The sequence below is a fragment of the Coturnix japonica genome, chromosome 2, assembly GCF_054131305.1.
Source record: "Coturnix japonica strain WE chromosome 2, WE-NBRP24, whole genome shotgun sequence".
NCBI lineage: Eukaryota > Metazoa > Chordata > Aves > Galliformes > Phasianidae > Coturnix > Coturnix japonica.
The window spans coordinates 201,655-222,035 of record NC_140664.1 but is presented as its reverse complement, the minus strand read 5'-3'; the positions used below and the strand labels follow the sequence as shown (position 1 = coordinate 222,035).

Sequence of the window (20,381 nt, the reverse complement as noted above, 5' to 3'; positions counted from 1 at the left end):
CCCCCCCATCAATGGGACCCCCCGACCCCGGAAACCCCAAATGGGTTCCCCCCTTATGGGACCCCCCATGGCACTCCCTTGGGACCCCCACAATGGGACCCCCACCATCGGACCCCCCCTAATGGGACCCACCTTAATGGGACCCCCACAATGGGACACCTATATGGGACCCAATGGGACCCCCACAATGGGACCCCCTAATGGGACCCCAATGGGACCCCCCCCCATGGGACCCCAATGGGATCCCCAAATGGGACCACCACAATGGGACCCCCACATCGGACCCCCAATGGGACCCACCCCAATGGGACCCCCACGTGGGACCCCTATATGGGACCCTAATGGGACCCCAATGGGACCCCCCCCATGGGACCCCAATGGGACCCTAATGGGAACCCAATGGGACCCCAATGGGACCCCCACAATGGGACCCCCCCCATGGGACCCCAATGGGACCCTAATGGGAACCCAATGGGACCCCAATGGGACCCCCACAATGGGACCACCCCCATGGGACCCCCCCTCTATGGGACCCACATATGGGACCCCAATGGGACCCCCCCCTCAATGGGACCCCAATGGGAACCCAATGGGACCCCATAATGGGACCCCAATGGGACCCTCACAATGGGACCCCCCCATGGGACCCCAATGGGACCCCCACAATGGGACCACCCCCTTATGGGACCCCAATGGGCCCCCCTTGGGACCCCCAAACGGGATCCCCCCCATTGGACCCCCTTAACCCTAACCCCATTAACTAATTACCATTAATTAATAACCATTAATTAATTAGTGCTGCCTGGCCCCTGTCCGTGTGTTGATCCCGCCCGGTTCCATCCTGTGTCCCATTAATGACCCCCATTAATAACACACACCCCCTATGGGCCACACCCTTATTAATGACCCTGATTAATTAATTACTGTTAATTAATTACTGCCCCCTAATTAGTGCTGCCTGGCCCCGGTCCACGTGGTCATTCCTTAAGGTTCCATCCTGTGTCCCATTAATGACCCCCATTAATGACCCTCATCAATGTCGCTCCCTATGGGTCACACCCAATTAATAACCCCCCATTAATGACCCCCATTAACTAATTACTGTTAATTAATTAATGACTCCTAATTAGTGCTGCCTGGCCCCCGTCTGGGTGGTCCTTCCTTAAGGTTCCATCCTCACCCCCATTCATCACATTACCCCCATATTAATGACTAACCCCCATTAATGACCCCCAATTAATAACCCCCCCATTAATTAATTACTATTAATTAATTAATGACTCCTAATTAGTGCTGCCTGGCCCCCGTCTGGGTGGTCCTTCCTTAAGGTTCCATCCTCAGCCCCATTCATCACATTACCCCCATATTAATGACTAACCCCCATTAATGACCCCCAATTAATAACCCCCCCATTAATTAATTACTATTAATTAATTAATGACTCCTAATTAGTTCTGCCTGGCCCGGGTCCGGGTGCTGGTTCCGTCCAATTCCATCCTGTGCCCCATTAACGACCCCTATTAATAACACCCCTATGGGTCACAGCCATTAATAACACCCCAATTAATGACTCCTATTAACTAATTAACACCCATTAATTAATTAGGGCTGCCTGGCCCCTGTCCACGTGATCATTCCGGAAGGTTCCATCCTGTGTCCGTCCCCCGGGGCCGCGGTGGTTGGTGGGAACGTGGTGACGTCACAGCGCGTCGTCGACGTCGTGCTCAGGGCGTTCGGGGCATGCGCCGCATCGCAGGTACTGCCAAATAGTGAGCCATAGGGGATAATGGGAGCCAGATGGGGGACTGCCAGATAGTGAGCCATAGGGGATAATGGGGGTATTGCCAGATAGTGAGCCATATAGCGACTATGGGAGATGGGGTACTGCCAAATAGTGAGCCATAGGGGATAATGGGAGCCAGATGGGGGACTGCCAGATAGTGAGCCATAGGGGATAATGGGGGTATTGCCAGATAGTGAGCCATATAGCGACTATGGGAGATGGGGTACTGCCAAATAGTGAGCCATAGGGGATAATGGGAGCCAGATGGGGGACTGCCAGATAGTGAGCCATAGGGGATAATGGGGGTATTGCCAGATAGTGAGCCATATAGCGACTATGGGAGATGGGGTACTGCCAAATAGTGAGCCATAGGGGATAATGGGAGCCAGATGGGGGACTGCCAGATAGTGAGCCATAGGGGATAATGGGGGTACTGCCAGATAGTGAGGCATATAGCGACTATGGGAGATGGGGTACTGCCAAATAGTGAGCCATAGGGGATAATGGGAGCCAGATGGGGGACTGCCAAATAGTGAGCCATGGGGGTAATGGGAGCCAGATGGGGTACTGCCAAATAGTGAGCCGTAGGGGATAATGGGGGTACTGCCAGATAGTGAGCCATATAGCGACTATGGGAGATGGGGTACTGCCAAATAGTGAGCCATAGGGGATAATGGGAGCCAGATGGGGTACTGCCAAATAGTGAGCCATGGGGGATAATGGGGGTACTGCCAGATAGTGAGCCATATAGCGACTATGGGAGATGGGGTACTGCCAGATAGTGAGCCATAGGGGGTAATGGGAGCCAGATGGGGGACTGCCAGATAGTGAGCCATTGGGGGTAATGGGGGTACTGCCAGATAGTGAGCCATATAGCGACTATGGGAGATGGGGTACTGCCAAATAGTGAGCCATAGGGGGTAATGGGAGCCAGATGGGGGACTGCCAGATAGTGAGCCATTGGGGGTAATGGGGCTACTGCCAGATAGTGAGCCATTGGGGGTAATGGGGGATGGGGTACTGCCAGATAGTGAGCCATTGGGGGTAATGGGGGATTGGGGGTACTGCCAGATAGTGAGCTATAGGGGATAATGGGAGCCATGGCTGGGGACAGGGGCTGCCAGATAGTGAGCCATTGGGGGGTAATGGGGGATGGGGTACTGCCAAATAGTGAGCCATTAGGGATAATGGGAGCCAGATGGGGTACTGCCAAATAGTGAGCCATAGGGGATAATGGGGGTACTGCCAAATAGTGAGCCATTGGGGATAATGGGAGCCAGATGGGGTACTGCCACATAGTGAGCCATAGGGGATAATGGGGGTACTGCCAGAGAGTGAGCCATTGGGGGATAATGGGAGATGGGGGTACTGCCAGATAGTGAGCCATTGAGGGACTATGGGAGATGGGGGACTGCCAGATAGTGAGCCATTGGGGGTAATGGGGGATTGGGGGTACTGCCAGATAGTGAGCTATAGGGGATAATGGGAGCCATGGCTGGGGACAGGGGCTGCCAGATAGTGAGCCATTGGGGGGTAATGGGGGATGGGGTACTGCCAGATAGTGAGCCATTGGGGGGTAATGGGGGATGGGGTACTGCCAGATAGTGAGCCATTGGAGGTAATGGGAGATGGGGTACTGCCAGATAGTGAGCCATTGGGGGGTAATGGGAGATGGGGGTACTGCCAGATAGTGAGCCATTGGGGTAGGTCTGACCCCATATCCCCTATATCCTGACCCCATATCCCCTAATAACCCCATAGGTCTGACCCCATATCCCCTATATCCTGACCCCATATCCCCTAATAACCCCATAGGTCTGACCCCATATCCCCTATATCCTGACCCCATATCCCCTATATCCTGACCCCATATCCCCTAATAACCCCATAGGTCTGACCCCATATCCCCTATATCCTGACCCCATATCCCCTATAGGTCTGACCCCATATCCCCTATAGGTCTGACCCCATATCCCCTATATCCTGACCCCATATCCCCTATAACCCCATAGGTCTGACCCCATATCCCCTATAGGTCTGACCCCATATCCCCTATATCCTGACCCCATATCCCCTATAACCCCATAGGTCTGACCCCATATCCCCTATATCCTGACCCCATATCCCCTATATCCTGACCCCATATCCGCTATAGGGCTGTCTGACCCCATATCCCCTATATCCTGACCCCATATCCCCTATAGGGCTGTCTGACCCCATATCCACCCCATACCCCTGTGACCCCATAGGGCTGCATGAACAACGTGACGTTCGGGGACGCCTCCATTGGTTACTATGAGACCGTGGGGGGGGGGGCGGGCGCCGGCCCCCATTGGGAGGGGCGCAGTGGGGTCCACAGTCACATGACCAACACCCGCATCACCGACCCCGAGATCCTCGAGCTGCGGTAAATGGGGGGGGGGGATATATGGGGTTATATGGGGTTATATGGGGTTATATGGGGTTATATGGGGTTATATGGGGTTATATGGGGTTATATGGGGGTATATGGGGGTTATATGGGGTTATATGGGGTTATATGGGGTTATATGGGGTTATATGGGGTTATATGGGGTTATATGGGGTTATATGGGGTTATATGGGGTTATATGGGGTTATATGGGGGTATATGGGGGTTATATGGGGTATATGGGGTTATATGGGGTTATATGGGGGTATATGGGGTTATATGGGGTTATATGGGGATATATGGGTTATATGGGGTTATATGGGGTTATATGGGATATATGGGGTTATATGGGGTTATATGGGGTTATATGGGGTTATATGGGGTTATATGGGGTTATATGGGTTATATGGGGTTATATGGGGTTATATGGGTTATATGGGGTTATATGGGGTTATATGGGGTATATGGGGTTATATGGGGTTATATGGGGTTATATGGGGTTATATGGGATATATGGGGTTCTATGGGGTTATATGGGGTTATATGGGGTTATATGGGGTTATATGGGGTTATATGGGGTTCTATGGGGTTATATGGGGTTATATGGGGTTATATGGGGTTATATGGGGTTATATGGGGTTCTATGGGGTTATATGGGGTTATATGGGGGGTATATGGGGTTATATGGGGTTATATGGGGTTATATGGGGTTATATGGGGTTATATGGGGTTATATGGGGTTATATGGGGTTATATGGGGTTATATGGGGTTATATGGGGTTATATGGGGTTATATGGGGTTATATGGGGTTATATGGGGTATATGGGGTTATATGGGGTTATATGGGGTTATATGGGGTTATATGGGGTTATATGGGGTTATATGGGGTTATATGGGGTTATATGGGGTTATATGGGGTTATATGGGGTTATATGGGGTTATATGGGGTTATATGGGGTTATATGGGGTTATATGGGGTTATATGGGGTATATGGGGTTATATGGGGTTATATGGGGTTATATGGGGTTATATGGGGTTATATGGGGTATATGGGGTTATATGGGGTTATATGGGGTTATATGGGGTTATATGGGGTTATATGGGGTATATGGGGTTATATGGGGTTATATGGGGTTATATGGGGTTATATGGGGTTATATGGGGTATATGGGGTTATATGGGGTTATATGGGGTTATATGGGGTTATATGGGGTTATATGGGGTTATATGGGGTTATATGGGGTTATATGGGGTTATATGGGGTTATATGGGGTTATATGGGGTTATATGGGGTATATGGGGTTATATGGGGTTATATGGGGTTATATGGGGTTATATGGGGTTATATGGGGTATATGGGGTTATATGGGGTTATATGGGGTTATATGGGGTTATATGGGGTTATATGGGGTTATATGGGGTATATGGGGTTATATGGGGTTATATGGGGTTATATGGGGTATATGGGGTTATATGGGGTTATATGGGGTTATATGGGGTTATATGGGTTATATGGGGTTATATGGGGTTATATGGGGTTATATGGGGTTATATGGGGTATATGGGGTTATATGGGGTTATATGGGGGTATATGGGGGTATATGGGGTTATATGGGGTTATATGGGGTTATATGGGGTTATATGGGGGTATATGGGGGTATATGGGGGTATATGGGGTTATATGGGGTTATATGGGGGGTATATGGGGGGTATATGGGGTTATATGGGGTTATATGGGGTTATATGGGGGTATATGGGGTTATATGGGGTATATGGGGTTATATGGGGGGATATGGGATTATATGGGGGTATATGGGGTTATATGGGGTTATATGGGGTTATATGGGGGGTATATGGGGTTATATGGGGTTATATAGGGTATATGGGGTTATATGGGGGGATATGGGGTTATATGGGGGGTATATGGGGTTATATGGGGTTATATGGGGTTATATGGGGGGTATATGGGGTTATATGGGGGTTATATGGGGTTATATGGGGTTATATGGGGTTATATGGGGTTATATGGGGTTATATGGGGTTATATGGGTTATATGGGGTTCTATGGGGTTATATGGGGTTCTATGGGGTTATATGGGGGGATATGGGGTTATATGGGGTTATATGGGGTTATATGGGGTTATATGGGGTTATATGGGGTTATATGGGGTTATATGGGGTTATATGGGGTTATATGGGGTATATGGGGTTATATGGGGTTATATGGGGTTATATGGGGTTATATGGGGTTATATGGGGTATATGGGGTTATATGGGGTTATATGGGGTTATATGGGGTTATATGGGGTTATATGGGGTATATGGGGTTATATGGGGTTATATGGGGTTATATGGGGTTATATGGGGTTATATGGGGTATATGGGGTTATATGGGGTTATATGGGGTTATATGGGGTTATATGGGGTTATATGGGGTTATATGGGGTTATATGGGGTTATATGGGGTATATGGGGTTATATGGGGTTATATGGGGTTATATGGGGTTATATGGGGTTATATGGGGTATATGGGGTTATATGGGGTTATATGGGGTTATATGGGGTTATATGGGGTTATATGGGGTTATATGGGGTTATATGGGGTAAATGGGGTTATATGGGGTTATATGGGGTTATATGGGGTATATGGGGTTATATGGGGTTATATGGGGTTATATGGGGTTATATGGGTTATATGGGGTTATATGGGGTTATATGGGGTTATATGGGGTTATATGGGGTATATGGGGTTATATGGGGTTATATGGGTTATATGGGGTTATATGGGGTTATATGGGTTATATGGGGTTATATGGGGTTATATGGGGGTATATGGGGGTATATGGGGTTATATGGGGTTATATGGGGTTATATGGGGGTATATGGGGGTATATGGGGGTATATGGGGTTATATGGGGTTATATGGGGGGTATATGGGGGGTATATGGGGTTATATGGGGTTATATGGGGTTATATGGGGGTATATGGGGTTATATGGGGTATATGGGGTTATATGGGGGGATATGGGATTATATGGGGGGTATATGGGGTTATATGGGGTTATATGGGGTTATATGGGGGGTATATGGGGTTATATGGGGTTATATAGGGTATATGGGGTTATATGGGGGGATATGGGGTTATATGGGGGGTATATGGGGTTATATGGGGTTATATGGGGTTATATGGGGGGTATATGGGGTTATATGGGGGGTATATGGGGTTATATGGGGTTATATGGGGTTATATGGGGTTATATGGGGTTATATGGGGTTATATGGGGTTATATGGGTTATATGGGGTTCTATGGGGTTATATGGGGTTATATGGGGTTATATGGGGGGATATGGGGTTATATGGGGTTATATGGGGTTATATGGGGTTATATGGGGTTATATGGGGTTATATGGGGTTATATGGGGTTATATGGGGTTATATGGGTTATATGGGGTTATATGGGGTTATATGGGGTTATATGGGGTTATATGGGGTTATATGGGGTTATATGGGGTTATATGGGGTTATATGGGGTTATATGGGGTTATATGGGGTTATATGGGGTTATATGGGGTTATATGGGGTATATGGGGTTATATGGGGTTATATGGGGTTATATGGGGTTATATGGGGTTATATGGGGTATATGGGGTTATATGGGGTTATATGGGGTTATATGGGGTTATATGGGGTTATATGGGGTATATGGGGTTATATGGGGTTATATGGGGTTATATGGGGTTATATGGGGTTATATGGGGTTATATGGGGTTATATGGGGTTATATGGGGTTATATGGGGTATATGGGGTATATGGGGTTATATGGGGTTATATGGGGTTATATGGGGTTATATGGGGTTATATGGGGTATATGGGGTTATATGGGGTTATATGGGGTTATATGGGGTTATATGGGGTTATATGGGGTTATATGGGGTTATATGGGGTATATGGGGTTATATGGGGTTATATGGGGTTATATGGGGTATATGGGGTTATATGGGGTTATATGGGGTTATATGGGGTTATATGGGTTATATGGGGTTATATGGGGTTATATGGGGTTATATGGGGTTATATGGGGTATATGGGGTTATATGGGGTTATATGGGTTATATGGGGTTATATGGGGTTATATGGGTTATATGGGGTTATATGGGGTTATATGGGGGTATATGGGGGTATATGGGGTTATATGGGGTTATATGGGGTTATATGGGGTTATATGGGGGTATATGGGGGTATATGGGGGTATATGGGGTTATATGGGGTTATATGGGGGGTATATGGGGGGTATATGGGGTTATATGGGGTTATATGGGGTTATATGGGGGTATATGGGGTTATATGGGGTATATGGGGTTATATGGGGGGATATGGGATTATATGGGGGGTATATGGGGTTATATGGGGTTATATGGGGTTATATGGGGGGTATATGGGGTTATATGGGGTTATATAGGGTATATGGGGTTATATGGGGGGATATGGGGTTATATGGGGGGTATATGGGGTTATATGGGGTTATATGGGGTTATATGGGGGGTATATGGGGTTATATGGGGGGTATATGGGGTTATATGGGGTTATATGGGGTTATATGGGGTTATATGGGGTTATATGGGGTTATATGGGTTATATGGGGTTCTATGGGGTTATATGGGGTTATATGGGGTTATATGGGGGGATATGGGGTTATATGGGGTTATATGGGGTTATATGGGGTTATATGGGGGGTATATGGGGTTCTATGGGGTTATATGGGGTTATATGGGGGGATATGGGGGGTATATGGGGTTATATGGGGTTATATGGGGTTATATGGGGGGATATGGGGTTATATGGGGTTATATGGGGTTATATGGGGTTATATGGGGTTATATAGGGTCATTATGGAGGATATGAGGGGATATGGGGTTATATAGGGTCTTTATGGGGGGATATGGGGGAATATGGGGGAATACGGGGTCATAATGTGGGGATATGGGTGGATATGGGGCGATATAGGGTCATTATGGGGGGATATGGGGGGATATGGGGTTATATAGGGTCATTATGGGGTTATGGGGGGATATAGGGTCATTATGGGGGGGATATGGGGTTATATAGGGTCATTATGGGGGGATATGGGGGGATATGGGGGATATGGGGTTATATAGGGTCATTATGGGGGGATATGAGGGGATATGGGGTTATATAGGGTCATTATGGGGGGATATGGGGTGATATGGGGGGATATGGGGTTATATAGGGTCATTATGGGGGGTATATGGGGGGATATAGGTGGATATGGGGTTATGGGGTTATATGGGGTCATTATGGGGGGATATGGGGTGATATGGTGATATGGGGTTATATAGCGTCATTATGGGGTTATATGGGGTCTGTATGGGGTTATATAGGGTCTTTATGAGGGGATATGGGGTTATGGGGTTATATGGGGTCATTATGGGGGGGATATGGGGTTATAAGGGGTCATTATGGGGTCACTATGCGGTTATATAGGGTCATTATGGGGGCATATGGGGTTATATAGTGTCATTATGGGGATATATGGGGTCATTATGGGGATATATGGGATCTTTATGGGGTTATGGGGTCATTATGGGGATATATGGGGTCATTATGGGGATATATGGGGTCTTTATGGGGTTATGGGGGGATATATGGGGTCATTATGGGGGGATATATGGGGTCATTGTGGGGTTATGGGGGGATATATGGGGTCTTTATGGGGTTATGGGGGGATATATGGGAGATATGGGGGGATATATGGGGTCATTATGTGGTTATTGGGGGATATATGGGGTCATTATGGAGTTATGGGGGGATATATGGGGTCTTTATGGGGTTATGGGGGGATATGGGGGGATATATGGGGTCATTGTGGGGTCTTTATGGGGTTATATAGGGTCATTATGGGGTTATGGGGGATATGGGGTTATATAGGGTCATTATGGGGGGATATGGTGTTATATAGGGTCATTATGGGGGGATATAGGGTTATATAGGGTCATTATGGGGGGATATGGAGATATATGGGGGATATGGGGGGATATAGGGTGGTTATGGGGTTATGGGGGATATATGGGGTCATTATGGGGTTATGGGGGATATATGGGGTCATTATGGGGTTATGGGGGATATAGGGTTATATAGGGTCATTATGGGGGGATATGGGGATATATGGGGGATATGGGGGGATATAGGGTGGTTATGGGGTTATGGGGATATATGGGGTCATTATGGGGTTATGGGGATATATGGGGTCATTATGGGGTTATATGGGGATATATGGGGTCATTATGGGGTTATGGGGGGATATATGGGGTCATTATGGGGTTATGGGGATATAAGGGGCGCAGTGGGGTGCACAGTCACATGACCAACACCCGCATCACAGACCCCGAGATCCTCGAGCTGCGGTAAATGGGGGGGGGGGGATATATGGGGTTATATGGGGTTCTATGGGGTTCTATGGGGTTATATGGGTTATATGGGGTTATATGGGGTTATATGGGGTTATATGGGGTTATATGGGGTTATATGGGGGATATGGGGTTATATGGGGTTATATGGGGTTATTATGGGGTTATATGGGGATATATGGGGTTATATGGGGTCATTATGGGGTTATATGGGGGATATAGGGGGATATGGGGTTATATGGGGATATATGGGGTCATTATGGAATTATGGGGGGATATGGGATCGGAATAGGGGTATATGGGGTTATATAGGGTCATTATGGGGGATATGGGGTTATATAGGGTCATTATGGGGGGATATGGGGTTATATAGGGTCATTATGGGGGGTATGGGGTTATATAGGGTCTTTATGGGGGGATATGGGGTTATATAGGGTCATTATGGGGGGATATGGGGTTATATAGGGTCATTATGGGGGGTATGGGGTTATATAGGGTCTTTATGGGGTTATGGGGCGATATGGGGGGATATATGGGGTTATGGGGTCATTATGGGGGGATATGGGGTTATATGGGGATATATGGGGTCATTATGGGGATATATGGGGGATATGGGGGGATATAGGGTCATTATGGGGGGATATGAGGGGATATGGGGTTATATAGGGTCATTATGGGAGGGATATGGGGTGATATGGGGGGATATGGGGTGATATATGGGGGGATATATGGGGTCTTTATGGGGTTATGGGGGATATATGGGGGATATGGGGTTATATAGGGTCATTATGGGGGGGATATGGGGGGGTTATGGGGTGGTTATGGGGGGGATATGGGGGATATGGGGGGATATATGGGGTCGTTATGGGGTTATGGGGGATATGGGGGGATATATGGGGTCTTTATGGGGTTATGGGGGGATATATGGGGATATAGGGATATATATGGGTCCCAATGCATCTCTATGGGTCCCAATGTGTCCCTATGGGTCCCAATGTGTCCCTATGGGTCCCAATGCATCTCTATGGGTCCCTATGGGTCCCAATGCACCCCTATGAGCCCCATGTATCCCTATGTGCCCCATATATCCCTATGTGCCCCATATATCCCTATGTGCCCCATATACCCCTATGTTCCCATATACCCCTATGTTCCCGTATATCCCTATGTGCCCCATATATCCCTATGTGCCCCATGTATCCCTATGTGCCCCATGTATCCCTATGTGCCCCATATATCCCTATGTGCCCCATATACCCCTATGTTCCCATATATCCCCTATGTTCCCATATACCCCTATGTGCCCCATATATCCCTATGTGCCCCATATACCCCTATGTTCCCATATATCCCCTATGTTCCCATATACCCCTATGTTCCCATATATCCCTATGTGCCCCATATACCCCTATGTTCCCATATATCCCCTATGTTCCCATATACCCCTATGTGCCCCATATACCCCTATGTTCCCATATATCCCCTATGTTCCCATATACCCCTATGTGCCCCATATACCCCTATGTTCCCACATACCCCTATGTTCCCATATACCCCTATGTGCCCCATATACCCCTATGTTCCCACATACCCCTATGTTCCCATATACACCTATGTTCCCATATATCCCCTATGTTCCCATATACCCCTATGTTCCCATATACCCCTATGTTCCCATATATCCCCTATGTTCCCATATACCCCTATGTTCCCATATACCCCTATGTTCCCATATATCCCCTATGTTCCCATATACCCCTATGTTCCCATATACCCCTATGTTCCCGTATATCCCTATGTGCCCCATGTATCCCTATGTGCCCCATGTATCCCTATGTGCCCCATGTATCCCTATGTGTCCCTATGGGTCCCAATGCATCTCTATGGGTCCCTATGGGTCCCAATGCACCCCTATGAGCCCCATGTATCCCTATGTGCCCCATATATCCCTATGTGCCCCATATATCCCTATGTGCCCCATATACCCCTATGTTCCCATATATCCCCTATGTTCCCATATACCCCTATGTTCCCATATATCCCTATGTGCCCCATATACCCCTATGTTCCCATATATCCCCTATGTTCCCATATACCCCTATGTGCCCCATATACCCCTATGTTCCCATATATCCCCTATGTTCCCATATACCCCTATGTGCCCCATATACCCCTATGTTCCCACATACCCCTATGTTCCCATATACCCCTATGTGCCCCATATACCCCTATGTTCCCACATACCCCTATGTTCCCATATACACCTATGTTCCCATATATCCCCTATGTTCCCATATACCCCTATGTTCCCATATACCCCTATGTTCCCATATATCCCCTATGTTCCCATATACCCCTATGTTCCCATATACCCCTATGTTCCCATATATCCCCTATGTTCCCATATACCCCTATGTTCCCATATACCCCTATGTTCCCATATATCCCCTATGTTCCCATATACCCCTATGTTCCCATATACCCCTATGTTCCCATATATCCCTATGTTCCCACATACCCCTATGTTCCCATATACCCCTATGTTCCCGTATATCCCTATGTGCCCCATGTATCCCTATGTGCCCCATGTATCCCTATGTGTCCCATGTATCCCTATGTGCCCCATATATCCCTATGTGCCCCATGTATCCCTATGTTCCCGTATATCCCTATGTGCCCCATGTATCCCTATGGGTCCCTATGGGTCCCAATGCATCTCTATGGGTCCCTATGGGTCCCAATGCACCCCTATGAGCCCCATGTATCCCTATGTGCCCCATATATCCCTATGTGCCCCATATATCCCTATGTGCCCCATATACCCCTATGTTCCCATATACCCCTATGTTCCCATATATCCCTATGTGCCCCATATATCCCTATGTGCCCCATGTATCCCTATGTGCCCCATATACCCCTATGTTCCCATATATCCCCTATGTTCCCATATACCCCTATGTTCCCATATACCCCTATGTGCCCCATATACCCCTATGTTCCCATATACCCCTATGTTCCCATATACCCCTATGTTCCCATATATCCCCTATGTTCCCATATACCCCTATGTTCCCATATACCCCTATGTTCCCATATATCCCTATGTGCCCCATATACCCCTATGTTCCCATATATCCCTATGTTCCCATATACCCCTATGTTCCCATATACCCCTATGTTCCCATATACCCCTATGTTCCCGTATATCCCTATGTGCCCCATATATCCCTATGTGCCCCATGTATCCCTATGTGCCCCATGTATCCCTATGTGTCCCATGTATCCCTATGTGCCCCATATATCCCTATGTGCCCCATGTATCCCTATGTTCCCGTATATCCCTATGTGCCCCATGTATCCCTATGTGCCCCATGTATCCCTATGTGCCCCATGTATCCCTATGTGTCCCTATGGGTCCCAATGCATCTCTATGGGTCCCTATGGGTCCCAATGCACCCCTATGAGCCCCATGTATCCCTATGTGCCCCATATATCCCTATGTGCCCCATATATCCCTATGTGCCCCATATACCCCTATGTTCCCATATATCCCCTATGTTCCCATATACCCCTATGTTCCCATATACCCCTATGTGCCCCATATACCCCTATGTGCCCCATATATCCCTATGTGCCCCATATACCCCTATGTTCCCATATATCCCCTATGTTCCCATATATCCCCTATGTTCCCATATATCCCCTATGTTCCCATATACCCCTATGTGCCCCATATACCCCTATGTTCCCACATACCCCTATGTTCCCATATACCCCTATGTGCCCCATACCCCTATGTTCCCATATACACCTATGTTCCCATATATCCCCTATGTTCCCATATACCCCTATGTTCCCATATACCCCTATGTTCCCATATACCCCTATGTTCCCATATATCCCCTATGTTCCCATATACCCCTATGTTCCCATATACCCCTATGTTCCCATATATCCCCTATGTTCCCATATACCCCTATGTTCCCATATACCCCTATGTTCCCATATATCCCCTATGTTCCCATATACCCCTATGTTCCCATATATCCCCTATGTTCCCATATACCCCTATGTTCCCATATACCCCTATGTTCCCATATATCCCTATGTTCCCACATACCCCTATGTTCCCATATACCCCTATGTTCCCATATATCCCCTATGTTCCCGTATATCCCTATGTGCCCCATGTATCCCTATGTGCCCCATATATCCCTATGTGCCCCATGTATCCCTATGTTCCCGTATATCCCTATGTGCCCCATGTATCCCTATGTTCCCGTATATCCCTATGTGCCCCATGTATCCCTATGGGTCCCTATGGGTCCCAATGCATCTCTATGGGTCCCTATGGGTCCCAATGCACCCCTATGAGCCCCATGTATCCCTATGTGCCCCATATATCCCTATGTGCCCCATATATCCCTATGTGCCCCATATACCCCTATGTTCCCATATACCCCTATGTTCCCGTATATCCCTATGTGCCCCATATATCCCTATGTGCCCCATGTATCCCTATGTGCCCCATGTATCCCTATGTGCCCCATATATCCCTATGTGCCCCATATACCCCTATGTTCCCATATATCCCCTATGTTCCCATATACCCCTATGTGCCCCATATATCCCTATGTGCCCCATATACCCCTATGTTCCCATATATCCCCTATGTTCCCATATACCCCTATGTTCCCATATATCCCTATGTGCCCCATATACCCCTATGTTCCCATATATCCCCTATGTTCCCATATACCCCTATGTGCCCCATATACCCCTATGTTCCCATATATCCCCTATGTTCCCATATACCCCTATGTGCCCCATATACCCCTATGTTCCCACATACCCCTATGTTCCCATATACCCCTATGTGCCCCATATACCCCTATGTTCCCACATACCCCTATGTTCCCATATACACCTATGTTCCCATATATCCCCTATGTTCCCATATACCCCTATGTTCCCATATACCCCTATGTTCCCATATATCCCCTATGTTCCCATATACCCCTATGTTCCCATATACCCCTATGTTCCCATATATCCCCTATGTTCCCATATACCCCTATGTTCCCATATACCCCTATGTTCCCGTATATCCCTATGTGCCCCATGTATCCCTATGTGCCCCATGTATCCCTATGTGCCCCATGTATCCCTATGTGCCCCATGTATCCCTATGTGTCCCTATGGGTCCCAATGCATCTCTATGGGTCCCTATGGGTCCCAATGCACCCCTATGAGCCCCATGTATCCCTATGTGCCCCATATATCCCTATGTGCCCCATATATCCCTATGTGCCCCATATACCCCTATGTTCCCATATATCCCCTATGTTCCCATATACCCCTATGTTCCCATATATCCCTATGTGCCCCATATACCCCTATGTTCCCATATATCCCCTATGTTCCCATATACCCCTATGTGCCCCATATACCCCTATGTTCCCATATATCCCCTATGTTCCCATATACCCCTATGTGCCCCATATACCCCTATGTTCCCACATACCCCTATGTTCCCATATACCCCTATGTGCCCCATATACCCCTATGTTCCCACATACCCCTATGTTCCCATATACACCTATGTTCCCATATATCCCCTATGTTCCCATATACCCCTATGTTCCCATATACCCCTATGTTCCCATATATCCCCTATGTTCCCATATACCCCTATGTTCCCATATACACCTATGTTCCCATATATCCCCTATGTTCCCATATACCCCTATGTTCCCATATACCCCTATGTTCCCATATATCCCCTATGTTCCCATATACCCCTATGTTCCCATATACCCCTATGTTCCCGTATATCCCTATGTGCCCCATATATCCCTATGTGCCCCATGTATCCCTATGTTCCCGTATATCCCTATGTGCCCCATGTATCCCTATGGGTCCCTATGGGTCCCAATGCATCTCTATGGGTCCCTATGGGTCCCAATGCACCCCTATGAGCCCCATGTATCCCTATGTGCCCCATATATCCCTATGTGCCCCATATATCCCTATGTGCCCCATATACCCCTATGTTCCCATATACCCCTATGTTCCCATATATCCCTATGTGCCCCATATATCCCTATGTGCCCCATGTATCCCTATGTGCCCCATATACCCCTATGTTCCCATATATCCCCTATGTTCCCATATACCCCTATGTTCCCATATACCCCTATGTGCCCCATATACCCCTATGTTCCCATATACCCCTATGTTCCCATATACCCCTATGTTCCCATATATCCCCTATGTTCCCATATACCCCTATGTTCCCATATACCCCTATGTTCCCATATATCCCTATGTGCCCCATATACCCCTATGTTCCCATATATCCCTATGTTCCCATATACCCCTATGTTCCCATATACCCCTATGTTCCCATATACCCCTATGTTCCCGTATATCCCTATGTGCCCCATATATCCCTATGTGCCCCATGTATCCCTATGTGCCCCATGTATCCCTATGTGCCCCATGTATCCCTATGTGTCCCTATGGGTCCCAATGCATCTCTATGGGTCCCTATGGGTCCCAATGCACCCCTATGAGCCCCATGTATCCCTATGTGCCCCATATATCCCTATGTGCCCCATATATCCCTATGTGCCCCATATACCCCTATGTTCCCATATATCCCCTATGTTCCCATATACCCCTATGTGCCCCATATACCCCTATGTGCCCCATATACCCCTATGTTCCCATATACCCCTATGTGCCCCATATACCCCTATGTTCCCATATATCCCCTATGTTCCCATATACCCCTATGTGCCCCATATACCCCTATGTTCCCACATACCCCTATGTTCCCATATACCCCTATGTGCCCCATACCCCTATGTTCCCATATACACCTATGTTCCCATATATCCCCTATGTTCCCATATACCCCTATGTTCCCATATACCCCTATGTTCCCATATACCCCTATGTTCCCATATATCCCCTATGTTCCCATATACCCCTATGTTCCCATATACCCCTATGTTCCCATATATCCCCTATGTTCCCATATATCCCCTATGTTCCCATATACCCCTATGTTCCCATATACCCCTATGTTCCCATATATCCCCTATGTTCCCATATACCCCTATGTTCCCATATACCCCTATGTTCCCATATATCCCCTATGTTCCCATATACCCCTATGTTCCCATATACCCCTATGTTCCCATATATCCCTATGTTCCCACATACCCCTATGTTCCCATATACCCCTATGTTCCCGTATATCCCTATGTGCCCCATGTATCCCTATGTGCCCCATGTATCCCTATGTTCCCGTATATCCCTATGTGCCCCATATATCCCTATGTGCCCCATGTATCCCTATGTTCCCGTATATCCCTATGTGCCCCATGTATCCCTATGTTCCCGTATATCCCTATGTGCCCCATGTATCCCTATGGGTCCCTATGGGTCCCAATGCATCTCTATGGGTCCCTATGGGTCCCAATGCACCCCTATGAGCCCCATGTATCCCTATGTGCCCCATATATCCCTATGTGCCCCATGTATCCCTATGTGCCCCATGTATCCCTATGTGCCCCATGTATCCCTATGGGTCCCTATGGGTCCCAATGCATCTCTATGGGTCCCTATGGGTCCCAATGCACCCCTATGAGCCCCATGTATCCCTATGTGCCCCATATATCCCTATGTGCCCCATATACCCCTATGTTCCCATATACCCCTATGTTCCCATATATCCCTATGTGCCCCATATATCCCTATGTGCCCCATGTATCCCTATGTGCCCCATATACCCCTATGTTCCCATATACCCCTATGTTCCCATATATCCCCTATGTTCCCACATACCCCTATGTTCCCATATACCCCTATGTTCCCATATATCCCCTATGTTCCCATATATCCCCTATGTTCCCATATACCCCTATGTTCCCATATACCCCTATGTTCCCATATATCCCCTATGTTCCCATATATCCCCTATGTTCCCACATACCCCTATGTTCCCATATACCCCTATGTTCCCATATACCCCTATGTTCCCACATACCCCTATGTTCCCATATACCCCTATGTTCCCATATACCCCTATGTTCCCATATATCCCTATGTTCCCACATACCCCTATGTTCCCATATACCCCTATGTTCCCGTATATCCCTATGTGCCCCATGTATCCCTATGTGCCCCATGTATCCCTATGTGTCCCTATGGGTCCCAATGCATCTCTATGGGTCCCTATGGGTCCCAATGCACCCCTATGAGCCCCATGTATCCCTATGTGCCCCATATATCCCTATGTGCCCCATATATCCCTATGTGCCCCATATACCCCTATGTTCCCATATATCCCCTATGTTCCCATATACCCCTATGTTCCCATATATCCCTATGTGCCCCATATACCCCTATGTTCCCATATATCCCCTATGTTCCCATATACCCCTATGTGCCCCATATACCCCTATGTTCCCATATATCCCCTATGTTCCCATATACCCCTATGTGCCCCATATACCCCTATGTTCCCATATATCCCTATGTGCCCCATATACCCCTATGTGCCCCATATACCCCTATGTTCCCATATATCCCTATGTGCCCCATATACCCCTATGTTCCCATATATCCCCTATGTTCCCATATACCCCTATGTGCCCCATATACCCCTATGTTCCCATATATCCCCTATGTTCCCATATACCCCTATGTGCCCCATATACCCCTATGTTCCCACATACCCCTATGTTCCCATATACCCCTATGTTCCCATATATCCCTATGTGCCCCATATACCCCTATGTTCCCACATACCCCTATGTTCCCATATACACCTATGTTCCCATATATCCCCTATGTTCCCATATACCCCTATGTTCCCATATACCCCTATGTTCCCATATATCCCCTATGTTCCCATATACCCCTATGTTCCCATATACCCCTATGTTCCCATATATCCCCTATGTTCCCATATACCCCTATGTTCCCATATACCCCTATGTTCCCATATATCCCCTATGTTCCCATATACCCCTATGTGCCCCATATACCCCTATGTTCCCACATACCCCTATGTTCCCATATACCCCTATGTGCCCCATATACCCCTATGTTCCCACATACCCCTATGTTCCCATATACACCTATGTTCCCATATATCCCCTATGTTCCCATATACCCCTATGTTCCCATATACCCCTATGTTCCCATATATCCCCTATGTTCCCATATACCCCTATGTTCCCATATACCCCTATGTTCCCATATATCCCCTATGTTCCCATATACCCCTATGTTCCCATATACCCCTATGTTCCCATATATCCCCTATGTTCCCATATACCCCTATGTTCCCATATACCCCTATGTTCCCATATATCCCTATGTTCCCACATACCCCTATGTTCCCATATACCCCTATGTTCCCGTATATCCCTATGTGCCCCATGTATCCCTATGTGCCCCATGTATCCCTATGTGTCCCATGTATCCCTATGTGCCCCATGTATCCCTATGTGCCCCATGTATCCCTATGTGCCCCATGTATCCCTATGTGCCCCATATATCCCTATGTGCCCCATGTATCCCTATGTTCCCGTATATCCCTATGTGCCCCATGTATCCCTATGGGTCCCTATGGGTCCCAATGCATCTCTATGGGTCCCTATGGGTCCCAATGCACCCCTATGAGCCCCATGTATCCCTATGTGCCCCATATATCCCTATGTGCCCCATATACCCCTATGTTCCC

The 20,381-nt window shown here is 47.5% G+C and overlaps 1 protein-coding gene across 6 annotated transcripts in view; it reads left to right on the top strand.

The window, feature by feature from the left end:
• The window catches only part of OPLAH (5-oxoprolinase, ATP-hydrolysing), a 142,187-nt gene that overhangs the window by 110,342 nt on the left and 11,464 nt on the right, over positions 1–20,381 (top strand). For all 6 annotated transcript variants that reach the window (XR_014942348.1, XM_085536841.1, XM_085536839.1 and 3 more), the window contains 2 exons: positions 1,607–1,756; positions 4,033–4,190. Coding sequence is in view for 5 of the 6 variants with exons in the window: in XM_085536841.1 (XP_085392967.1) it covers positions 1,607–1,756; positions 4,033–4,190 (308 nt within the window). In the remaining variant the exon portion in view is untranslated. The remainder of the gene's footprint in view (positions 1–1,606; positions 1,757–4,032; positions 4,191–20,381) is intronic.